Raw genomic sequence first — 13,130 nt, forward strand, 5'->3', positions numbered from 1 at the left:
ATTTTGTGTCCATCAAGTTCCTCTTCTCAAGATGTGTCCATGGACATCAACTTCGTGAAGATCGGCCAAGGTAATCGGAAGTTATGGTCATTTTTATTAGCGTTGATCTCGCCAGACAACGTGATTTTTGCATTGTATATTGTTATATTGTCAATTTTGTTAAAGTGAATAGTACTGCAAATAATGCCTGAATATTGATGATAGTAATTATCGGGAACTGTAATTGAACAATTCTGCAGCCACATATAACTTTCATGATGAATTTTGGATATTTTGCTAGCTTTCCTAGTTTGACTTTAGTATGCTGCTTAATAAACAATGGCCTTTGTTCTCAGTGTACACCATGTGGTCAAGCCCTGATTGGTCAAGCTCTGTTTGAGTGACCTTTGGTGTAAGTTGGTAGCTACATACCTCAAGATATATCCAGAATATTTATTGATACTAAATTTATTTGATTTAAAATATGATAAATAGAAGTTACTAATTTCATTACATTTAAGATATTGAGAACATGTATATATAATAATATGCGCAGTGCCATGCTCCCAATGGCTCCCCAGGACGAACACTAAACCAAGCTCATCATCCGGTATTGTTGATATCTAGTGGTTAAGACTCCCCCCTCCCACTCATAAAACTCCTAGACTCTGAACTAAACACTGCACCCCAGCAGCAAAGCAACTCAGCAACTGCCCTTCAGAACCTTTCATCCTGCTGCAAAAAATTATCTTGGAACCATTATCCAAATCTGGGAGCACCAACGTGCAGGAAACGACCAATGAGATGAGGACTGTACCAGCCTCGAAAAAGAAGTGGAAGAAGCTGGACAAGCCCAAACCTGACAGAGAAATGCGAAGCCAGAGTGCTCAGCTAAAGGACACCTGGGAGGATTCCATCCCACAAATTGATTTGACTGTGGAGAAAAAACAACCAGAGGCCTCTGCCCCCTTGGACCCCTCCTGGCCAGAGGGCACATTGTTGGAAAAAACTCAAATCCCTTGAGGATCTCATGAAAGACTCTAACAACCGGATAACCACTGGTGTTAGGGGAACAGATTGTATCCCTCTGGACAAAGTTGGAGACAATTCTCTACCAGACAAACCTAAAATATGAAACAACTGCTGTGAAACTAGAGGCATACCTAGACAGTGGGGCAAACAAAATGCAACAGTGTGCCCCATCTTATGCACAAGCGCTGAGAATGTCAGCCAGTGAATCAACAATAAAAAGCAGTGTACCTGCTACAACGAAAAAGACCTTGCCAAAACAACCACACCTGGTGGTACTGCGACCAACAACCATTGAGGAAAATCAAACAAGTGAACAATTAAAGCAAATCATGACCAGCCTAAAAGAAGAATTCAAGACAACCAGAATAAAGCCGGTCAGGAAAACTAGAAATGTCGGAGTACTGATAGAGACAGAAACAAGGGAGGAAGTGCAAAAAATTATCACTAATGCCAAAATCAGTGAGCTGGGGCTCACAGCGACTACCCCTAAAAGAAAAGGGCCCTCAATAGTTATATATGACCTGGATAAAGACCTGACCCCGGACCAACTAACTGAGGAAATCTATCAAAGAAACCTGATGTCCGCTCTCCCAGAACACAGAAGGGACGAACTGCTGGCACCAAAATATTCAACCAAGTCCAAGGATGGCACTCAACGAAACTGGATAATTGAACTTGTGCCTGCAGCATGGAAAGTATTAAACACCCAGAACAGAATATATCTAAATTGGGGCAGCCACCGTTTCTGTGAACATGTGGCTGCACCCAGACTGACCCCACATGTGGCCACTGCTCGGCAAAAGGCCACACTTACAGGGATTGGCCAAACAAGATTACTGACCCAATCTGCACCAACTGCAAGAGTCTAAAGCTGGACTGCACCCACTCAATCAGGGACAACAAGTGCTCCACCTACCTGAAGATTAAGAGCTTGTTCCAATCCAGGCTGGATTATGGGGACGTGCCTTAGAGGATACAATACTACAGAAGTAAAATTTCTGCAGATCAACGCACAGGGCCAAAGCAGTAGTGGATCAGATCTGTATCAAGGTTGAAGAGGAGAATGTAGACGTCATGATAATACAAGAGTCATACTCACACATGAAGATAGTCAGGGGATATCCCCTGACCTACAAGATAGTACAATTCGAGGATGACACCCCTTGGGGCGCAGTCGCTGTCAGAAATCCGCATATTACGGTGACCAAAATCGCACAGCCTGGGCTGCATGTGCCCACCTCACCACAGCTCTGGGGGCATTTTATGTTATTGCCCTCTACTGTCACCCAGGCGAAGACATAACCTTCACCACAAGATACCTCCAACTGGCTGCTGACACCCTTCCCAACACTAAAATTATAGTCAGTGCAGACTTGAACTTCCAGTCACCAATGTGGCATAGTCACACACCAGACGGACGTGGCACCAGAAACGGAACTATATGGGAAGAGTTCCTTGCAAATTCAACGTTGACAGTGTTAAACCAACCAAACAATCTGCCCACATTCAGTAATACACTGTGGGAGGCCACCATAGATGTCTCCTTGGCTTCCAGGAACATCACTAATAATACTACCGACTGGTCCGTCCAAGAGGCCTGGACAACGTCCGATCATCGAGCCATTATGTTCCAACTCAACAGATCACTGACTAGGGTACCGGCAGCTAGACAAACCACTCACAGATACTCCATATCCAAAGCAAACTGGGGACTCTTCCAAAGTACCTTAAAAACCAGCATACAACAGAGACAGAGGGAGCTTGAGCTCCTCAAAGACCCAGATCACCTCCAAAGCAAGATAACAGAGATCATAACGCACACGAGCGACATCGCTATTAAAAAGAAAAATCCAACCCCTGGGGCTGTGCCCTGGTGGAACCTAAAACTGCAACAACTCCGGAAAGAAACACAAACCAGAAGAAAGGCCTTTCAGCGGGCCAGGCGCTCCTGGCTGACGGCGGAGGTCGAAGTACTCCGACAACGCTACAAAGAAACAAGGAACACTTGCACAGCCCAAATCAGAAGCTGTAAACAGCAATCTTGGGAACGCCTGGTCTCCACTATGGGAAACAAGAACCCCTGGGGAATCATCTACAAACTGACCATGAATAAACTCCCCCAAGGGGAAGTTATTGCTGCCACCATATTGACCCAAGGAGGCATGTCCACAACCTGGGAGCAGACCATTTCCAATATCCTGGACACAGTCTTCCACCCGGCTATACAACCGGAGACAACAGAGCAGATCCAACTCTGCTTAGAAAATGAAAGCTATCAAACAGCAACGACAGAACCTCACTTCACCGTGGAGGAGCTGAACAGTGCTGCCACCCTCATTAGGGGAAATAAATGTCTTGGACCGGACCTTTTGGAGCCCGAAATCATCAAAAAGACAGTAGTGTTCCCCGAACCTGTTACTCAACCTCTGTCTTCACTGTGGAATCTTCCTGACCTCGTAGAAGAAAGCAAACGTCAAACTAATCCTGAAATATCTAACCAAACCACACCTCCCAGAATCGTACAGACCAATCGCACATCTCACAGTTGCAAGTAAACTACTCCAACACCTACTCTGTGGACGAATACAGCAATATTATGACAGGGCTCGCCTGGCCTCACCCAACCAATTTGGCTTCAGCTGGGGTCACTCAGCCGTGGATGCCTTAACACACCTACAAGAACAAGTAAGAAGATGCACCAAGAAGTATTTCCTCGTGATTGCCGTGGACTTTGCTGGGGTGTTCGACACACTTTGGTGGCCGAGCGTCTTGGCAAGGCTTTGGGTTGCTGGGATCCCAGGCAACCTCTATAGCGTCATCAAGAGCTACCTCACAAACAGATCCATCAGGATTGCTGCTCCTTATGGGACCCTCTCCAAGAATATATTTTGTGGCTGTCCACAGGGTTCAGTCCTCGGACCACTACTGTGGAACATTGTAATGGACTCCTTCCTAGCCATAGACCTTGACAAGGTAAAATCACAGGCCTTTGCTGACGACCTCGTACTAACAGTGTCGGCGGATTCAAGGGTACAACTGCAGACATTGGCAAACCGGGCTCTGTCCACCCTTCAGGAATGGGCAAAGCAAAATCAACTTAGAATATCCCCTGCAAAGACAAACTCCATTCTGCTAAGGGGTGCCTCAACCTCAGGTGCCCTCTACAAATCAAGATTGACCAGAAAACAATTAAATTCTCAAAGCAGCTAAAGTACCTAGGCATGATTCTAGATCCGATTCTATCATTTCAGAACCACCTGAAATACTTGCACACAAAAGTCAGACTATACTCTGCATTGGTTGCCAGAGACTGGGCCCTAGACAGATGGGTGCTACGTCTTTTCTATAAAACCATCTTCACCCCAATAGTCACGTATGCATCTGGCGCATGATATTAAAAAGCCACAACTGTTGTCAATAAACGAATCATTGACTCGATTCACCAATCAATCCTTCAGACCATTACTTGCAGCACAATGAGCACGCATGCCCTGCAAGTTCTTGCTGGTGTCCTTCCACTGGACTTAGAGATCATTCGACGGGGCCTCACGCACCACCTGGACAAGGGTATCCCACAGACATGTTTTGGATTCACCACTGACATCATCAATAGCAAGACTATGGAAAAGAAAAAGCTGCATGCTCACCTGCTGCAGGTGTGGCAGGATAGATGGGCCACCTCGCAAAAAGGTGAAAACACCAGAAAGTTTCTGCCCAACATTGGCCGGGTTTTTCCGAACTTCCCACCCTGGTTTTCCCCAGGCCTACAAGTCACATACTTACTGACAGGATATGGAGCTCTGAATGCAAAGTATCCCTACTCGGAATACAGGAAGATCCCACCTGCACCTGCTGGGGGGGGGGTGGAGAGCTGGCAGCACCTCATGCATGATTGCCAGCTCTATGACGACCTCCGCAGTGCATTCATCACCAAAGTATAGTATCTACCATACGGCTAGGAGCACCACATCTTGGACACCAGGGAAGAATATCAGGCTTTATCCAGCTATGCACTGGCCCTGTTCACAAGACGAAGAGCTCTTATCGCAGCGAACTGCAACCAACCACTGACACAATAAGGAAATGAAAAACCTCGAAGGAAATCGTCCTGCGGAAGACAGCTGGAACCAAATGGCCTCCGATAATCAAGGCACTAAACCCTGAAGTGGACCTAAAGTCGAATCAATGAGAAATGACTCTATAAACAACATTGACACAAACACCACATGGATGGGAAATGACACAAGAAAGACCCCACAAACGCCGACAAGCAAACCTGGACCTTTTTACGGTAAAGACTGCAGAACGGACGGGAACCACCCCCATGAACAATCGCGCTTCAGTCTGATCGCTCCTGGAAACGGACTAGGACCACTTGCCATATAGCATTTAGCAGCTCCGCTGCCAAATGTTGGATCAGGGTCTCATTGCACCATTCAAGTTGTATTATACCAATTACGCACAGTTGCAAGAATCCTTGACCAGATGGAGAATGATTCCTGTCAGTCAGTGATTACTGGGAAAGGTATATCATTGATTATAATAACAAATATGAAGAAATCTGCAGGTGAAATTAAACCATTGATTTGGAATTCATTCTTGAGGAAGCTGTTACCAGTGCAGTAAAATACCTGGAAGCATCTCAACAGAAGAACGACAATAGAGGTTGTGAGTCTGGCAAGTGATGGGGAGGAAATGATTTCGATAGCCTCAAAAAGTGAAGTGGAAGAAAGGAAGGAAGGAAGGTGATGTTTCAAAGACCTCAGTTGACAAGACTGGTTCTTAATATAGAATTAAGAAGTGGATTGGAAGTGCTTATTGTGTTCATTTGCAACAAAATATGAAGCAAATGTTTATAAAAATTTTTATTGAATGTCAATTCTTACTGATTATGAACTTGATTTCCATTAAAAAAAAAAAAAAAAAAAAAATTCATCTGACCAAGCCCCTTTTTTTCCCACACAGTTTGTTTCTTACTGTTTGTGGTTTTAATATTCACAGCACTTTTCAGGAGTGTATTCCCTGTGAATATTTGAGGGTTTACTGTATATCTTTATTTATATTGGATCTTAAATAAAATAGTGTAATTAATGATAATTAACAGAACTTTTGCATATTTCATTTAATTGGTTTCTCTTTTCAGAACAATATGATACCTTTGTAAAATTCACTTATGATCAAATTCAAAAAAGGTTTGAAAGTGGAACCCCAAGCTGTAAGTATTAAATTAAGTGTTTTTGAACTATGTCCAGAATTATTTACTTTCTTAGATAGAAATTTCAGAATCATTATTGGTCATATTGCACTGGTCAATTGATCAACAAAAGTTACCTTTTTAGTTTCTTAATTTTATCTTTTTTTTTTTTTTTTTTTTATATATCTCTGACATATTCCACACATATTCTGACATAGTATGAATGCATTATTATTCTTTTAGCAGTTAATCAATCCCTGCTTTATACATTTATGTTGATTTTCCTCTGTACAGAGCAGTAAGGTCACTTTAAAATAAAATTATGAAAAACTTAATAGAACTTAATTTTGTCTTAATTTTTTGCCATAACAAAACAAGTTTTAGAAAGTAATGTAGTCCGAGTTAGAAAAGAAAAAACACTAGACCATGTAACAATTACAACAAATTCCCGCTGCAGTTAAGGTTAATTTGGAAGTGTGATTCTGCTTCTATGTTCCAAGCCACCAAGGTGAAATGAAATAAAATAAGACAAAAACTCAGCTTGATAGGTAAACATAACCTGCCCCCACTTTTATAATACATAATTAAAGAAACCAGGAACTCACAAGCGCTACTTTTTCAAAAAGGGACATAAGTGTTTGTGAACTTCAAAAAAAATTGTATTTAAATTTACTCTTATTGGTTTTCACAATTTTTTTTTTTTTTTTTTTTTTAATGAAACCTCCAAAGACGAAAGATATCAAAGCCTATTGTACATAGATTGATGGGGAGGGGATACCCAAAACTTTGCTAGAAACTAAATGTGGTATTGCATCGATTGATGAGAGCCTGTCACCTAATATTAGGTTTAGTACTAGTAACTGTTAGTATTAGTATTATATCACAAAGCAAGCATTTTCGCATTTCAAAAAGTATGCTTCACAGAGCGAGTGGTGAACAAAGTGAACCAGTGTTTTAGTGAATTAGTGTTTGCACACAAGTGTTAAGTGCATTAGTGTAAATAGTGAACTGTGTTTAAATTAGAGATAAAATCCACAATTTGTTAATTGTGTTCTTACGTGCACGTACCTCAACTGTACATGAAATATGTCACATACTTGCCGAAACAAGCCTGTTAGCTTTGCTACATTTGCAGAGAAGTGGAATGAAAATTACAGCCAGAAGCCACTGGTGCAATTTGTGAGAAAAACCTATGGACTCTATTTTGGATGCAAGGTCGGAGATAAAGATGAAGTATGGGCTCCAAAGATTTCCTGTAGCTCATGTTCAAGGCCATTAACAGGCAGTCATAAATCGATGCCTCTTGCTGTTCCAGTGATATGGCAGGAGCCTTCAGACCACATAAGTGATTGTTACTATATATTTCTGGTTTTTTTGAAAATTCAAGCATAAAGTAGAGTATCCCAGCATACCTTTTGCTTTAAGGCTGATTCCTCACAATGATACAATGCCAAAGCCCAGAAACTTTGGACCTTACTCTAATTCAGGATCAGAAATGGAGTCTCCAGAAGATGCAGAACCAAGAACGAGTACCGATCCAGACTCTTTCAGCTCTTGATATTGCAAAGCCACATATAATCACTTAGGCAGAATTTAATGATTTGGTCAGAGACTTGGATCTCTCCAAAACCAAGGCTCAGTTACAAGGATTGCAGCTTCAGCAGTGGAATCTTCTTGAAAAGGGTATCTTTTTATGGGAAGAGGCAATCTTTCCGAGGATGGTGCTTTGGTTTATTGTATTTTGTCAGGAATGCCAAGAGCGAAAGAGAAAATCAAGTTTTTTAGATGCAGAGAAAGCAATATTTGTAACGTGCTTGTGCCAAGAGAGATTAGAAGTGAGAGTAATCCCCAAAAAAGATATATCATTTTGCCTAGAAATCGTAGTGTCACCAAAGATAAGCATAGGAGCAGAAGAATCCTTTTTGTGAGATATAAGACAAGACTGAGTTTTAGAAGGATTGAAATCAACTAAGTTGTCTTTGCCCCACTGGAGATCGGCATTTAAGGAATTGGTAGCAGATTTTTGAGAAGTTGAAGCTGATTGAGCAGCGCAAAGTTTCCCAAAATGGAAAGTAGAATGCAATGTGCTATCATCGGCAAAACTATGGATAAGATTTCCAGTCAGTGGGAAAGGTCATTAATATACAAGAGGAAAAGAGTGAGGGAACGAACCACTGGTATTAGTGGAGAAGTTAGAAGACAGAGCCATCTACCATCACCCTCAGCGAGCCATCATAGAAAACTGGATAACCAATTACAAAAAAGAGTTGGCAAACCATAAGATGGAAGCTTTTTAGAAGACCTTGCCAAACACTATCAAAAGCCTTTGAAATGTCAAGAGCAACTGCTTGTGTTTCACGGAACTTTTCCATTGAATTAGTCCGTAAATGGGTAACTTAAGCCAGAATATCACCAGTGGATCGACACTGACGGAATCCATACTGGCGATCGTTGATCAGACGGAAGGTTTCTGGGTAGTTTAAGAGTTGGCGGTTAATTGATTTCTCCATTACTTTAGAAAGTGTAGAAGTAATTGCAGTGGGATGATAATTCGATGGGAGAGATTTGTAACCCTTTTTAGGAACTGCCTGGATGTGAGCAAATTTCCAAGCAGAAGGAAAAACACCTTTGGAATAAGAAATTTAAAAAAGGCGGCAAAAAATAGGAGTAAGTTTAGGAGCACAGGTTTTGAGAACAAGTGGAGAAATACCATCGGGACCTGGAGCTTTCTTAGAATCAAAATTTGTCAAAATCCTTTTGAAGGAAGACCACAGGAGGCATTGAATGGAGCATGTTGGAATGGTGGGGGGTGTTTTACCAAGATCATTAATACATGAGTTGGAAATAAAATGGGATGCTAGCCTAGCAGGTCAGATTTATCCTTGGCTGAAGTGACAACAGAACCATCTGGTTTGGACAGAGGTGGGAGTAGACATGGGCAAAAGTTGCGGCCAAATAGCTTTGGCAAGAGACCAGAATGCTCGGCTACCATTAGGGCAAGAAGCACGTTTTCTACTCTTAGCCTGTACAAACTCTATTTTGGGCTGATTAATAACTGCTTTACAATTGTTGCCAGCTTTGGTGTAGGCAGAAAATGAAACTTAAGAATTAGAAACAAGCCAATTATGATATGCAACGTTCTTCTCTCGAACAGCCTTAGCACATTTATTGGAAAACCAAGGTTTAGATAAAGGGCGAGATTTTAAAGTTGGAGTGTGTGATAAAGGATTCCATTCCTGCAAGAGTAATTTCAGTGACACGATCTGAGCAAACATTGACATCAGAAGTTTTGAAACAGTAATCCAACCAAGGAAAAGAAGAAAAGAAATCTCGTAGGTCATCCCATTTTGCATTCATGTAATGCCAAACAATACGAGGTTTGGAATAGCCATGAGATAAAGGCTCCATTGGAGAAGACAATCACCAAGTTGTGATCTGAAGTGACTAAAGGACTTCTCACTTCGACCGTGTACTTAGAGGGGTTGTTTGTGAGAAAAAGATCAAGTGTGTTGGCTGTATGGTTAGGATTGTCCATTATTCTTGTAGGTAAATGAACAATCTGTGCAAGGTCATTAGTAATTGCAAAAGCCTCAGCATCTCAACCAGCTGTGTCGGTATGACTAGAAAACGGAAGCCAGCTGGAGTAGTGAACATTAAAATCACCAAGAAAAATTACCTCACTGTTAGGAAAGTTAGACTGGAGAAAGTCTAGTTGCAAAGAGAGGAAGTTAAAGGTCTCCAAGTGATTAGTGAAGTTGGGAGAACGGATGAATTTGTTATAATAGGTAGAGATTTTAAACCAGAGAAGACTGAAAAGAGGAGATTCCAAATTAACAAGTCTCTGACAGGGTACGGACATATGCACAAGTACCGCCTTTGAGGCGAAAGGAATCATACAGCGAATAATTCGGGCAACTGAGATGAGCAGTAGCTGAATCAACCGATAACTGAGATTCTGTCAGAAAAAGTACATGGGTTTTGGCGGACTGCAAGTGGAAATGTTGAGATTAGAATTAAGACCACGTATATTTGTGAAATGAATTAGGAAGTGTTTGGGAGGTTTAAATCTTTTCGCAGATAAGCTTACTCTATTAGTTTGATAATTCATGGTGTATTCAATAGTAAGAAAAAGTGGGTTGACGTGCTGTATGAAGTAATGTAATTTTGGATATGGTGCACACATTGTAAGAATATACCCAGATCCTTGACATAATGTGGCCTCGACAATGCCCCCTGCATACACAGTACTTGGACTCCCCCCCCCCCAGTCACTATCTGGCAGGGTAGAGGTAGCAAGATTATACACTAGCTGATCCGGAAGCCTCCTAGAGAGTTACCAATAGGTTCGGTCTGGTCTACTAACTAGCGGCCTGTGAACACCATTTTAGAGCTGTACCCTCAAAATGTAAGGAGGATTGGATCTCGCCATAATATTCATCATAACCTCAAAAGTCATCAATCATAGTGCAATATGGATGAGATGGGGAAGGTTTGACCGGAACTTAGTTCTGGAGACTAAACATGGGTTCCACCATAATATAATTTTGAGTATTTTTCACCAACCGTATGTTGAAATAACAATAAAACGAAAGCCAAAACTGTTGAGAAAGAAGGCGGAGCCTTCGAAAGCTTCAGTTGTTTTATCACTTTTAACCTGGTATATTTTATTGTATTTTATATTTTAATTGTTTGTTTTATATCCACTGTAAATAGTAATTTATTGTAAGCTTAAATATAAAGTTATCAAAATTTTGGCTTTCATTTTATTTTGTCATTTGAACATGGTTGGTGAAAAATACTTAAAAAAATAAAAAAATACTTAAAATTATATTATGAATATACCCAACCCCAGAGGCCTATTTGGAGAATGGGTTCCACCACTTCAAGCCTCCAATAATCAAAGTGGTGGTATTGCACTGGTTAATGAGAGTTATCTACCACCTAGTGTACTGCCTGGTAACAGAGAAGGGCGGCATTCCTCCATGTGGTGTGGGCGCCACACTTCGACCCCTGCTTACGTTGGTTCTCACCTGGGTGGTCACCCACCGTGTGCTTGTACATTGAAGTTATACCCAGGATTACTAACAGTCCCACCATTGTGAAGGTGCAAACAGAGGATTTGGCTGTCACGAATCGTCCGGACTCTCAAGGGGAAAAGATTTGGAAATGATTGTAAATGATTAAAATCAATTAATTTCATAGAAGATAACTTTTGGAACTTCACCACATTAACCTAGTTTTCAAAGTATCCAAAGCGTGTATTCATCGTGAGCTTCATTTTGGCAGATGTAAATCTTCCTGATCTGAGTGCTGCAGTGTAATAACATCAGCAGTTTCATCAATCTTTTATATTAAACTTAAAACAGCTGTTCTTTTCTAATTTGATGCATACTCCTGGGTAATCCTGATTTCTTCTGAAGAATTTGAATTATCTAATCAGGATTCTTAAAATGTTTTGTAAAGAAATTAAAAGTAAATATAGGATTTAAAATTGCATGTCTTTTAGTAAGTTATGTTCTGTTTCTTTAATTTTATTTATCTTGATCATATTGTAAGTAATTAGCAGAATGACATGACTTTCATTAATATCATCTGTTTTGCCTTTCAGATTTGTCATAAATGGTGCATGTTTGATTTTAGTGAAAGGATGGATCCTTTATTGTGGATTGTGAGAACAGTGAAAAATTATTAAAATTTGCAAGTGAGGGACAGAACATACCTTCTGCTTGTGAAGCATGTGTTGCCTTTACAATGACCTAGTTAAGTGCTATGGAATTTGAATATCTGCATCATTAGTTACTGGATGCATAAGAAAGGAAGCAGAGGGTCTGTGCTTCATCTTAGGACCACTAGCACATTAACTTTTTTATATATATATCTATATATATATATGAAAATTAATTCTAGGTCAGTAGTATAATAGCCATCAACAAATGGAAGCCATTAACTGTCACTTGTTTCAGTGAGTGACTGGACTTACTTCAACACGTAACAAATTACAGATTTACAGATTTTGCTGTTATTAAAGATGTGATGTCAATGCCTCATTCTGTCTTTCTTTTTACTTTACCCCTTCTATCTGAAATCCATTTCTTTCAACTCCTCATATACTATATTTTAACTTGGACAAAACTGAAATTTTCTAACTTGAATATTGATTATTTGTGCCATGTATAATAGTGTTATAGAAACCATTTTTCTTTTATAAGATTTTGTTTTTGTAATATAAAAAACTACTTGAAGAGATTAGTAGTGCTTTCAATTAATGCTTATCGAAATTGTGCATTTTATCTTCAGTTCCAATTTGTCTTGTTCTCATTCATTCACAGTCATAAAAAAATACCCTGTGATTCCTCTTCTAACACTAACAGTTGTTTCTTTAAAAATGAAGATTATCAGTGTTTTCTGTTCAGGGAACATGAAAAAATTTTGTGGCACTTGTAATAATTTTTATGTCTAAGATTTAAAAATAAATCCTGAAGACAAGAGTTGTGAATGTAACCACTTCCTTAGTAGAATTTTTTTAATGTAGTTATTCTTGAAATAATTTTGATTTATAATTGTGCCAGGATTTTTATATTTAATGTATTGATTTCATTGAAAGATGAAAACAGTAAAACAAAGGAAGGTGTTTAGCCAAAAAAAATATATATTACAAATTTGAAACCAATTTTGTTCACACAAATAACGTCACCTTTCAGTGAGCCCATAATTTTTGATGCTTTTCTTTACTGTAAAATTAATTTTAAATTAACTTAACAGATACCTGTAAGATTTAGATAGCACCATATTATCATGTGCTTATAATGTTTACATGTCACATTTTTATACTTTGGTGTTGGGGAGGGAGACATTTGAGGATATTTCTGTAACTTAGATTTATATTCCTGTCCAAGGTGGTTAAAAGAAAAATGTATATGAATGT

The 13,130-nt window shown here is 39.9% G+C and overlaps 1 protein-coding gene across 1 annotated transcript in view; it reads left to right on the plus strand.

The window, feature by feature from the left end:
• akirin overlaps positions 1-12,384 on the plus strand; it is a 75,273-nt gene extending 62,889 nt beyond the window's left edge. The window contains exons 4-5 of the mRNA XM_090379005.1: positions 6,155-6,226; positions 11,814-12,384. Of these exons, the coding sequence (XP_090235131.1) occupies positions 6,155-6,226; positions 11,814-11,824 (83 nt within the window). The 3' untranslated portion in view covers positions 11,825-12,384. The remainder of the gene's footprint in view (positions 1-6,154; positions 6,227-11,813) is intronic.
• Positions 12,385-13,130: the final 746 nt, after the last annotated feature.

Source organism: Mastigoproctus giganteus, chromosome 8 (genome assembly GCF_048544385.1).
Source record: "Mastigoproctus giganteus isolate SK-2022 chromosome 8, ASM4854438v1, whole genome shotgun sequence".
Taxonomy (NCBI): Eukaryota; Metazoa; Arthropoda; class Arachnida; order Uropygi; family Thelyphonidae; genus Mastigoproctus; species Mastigoproctus giganteus.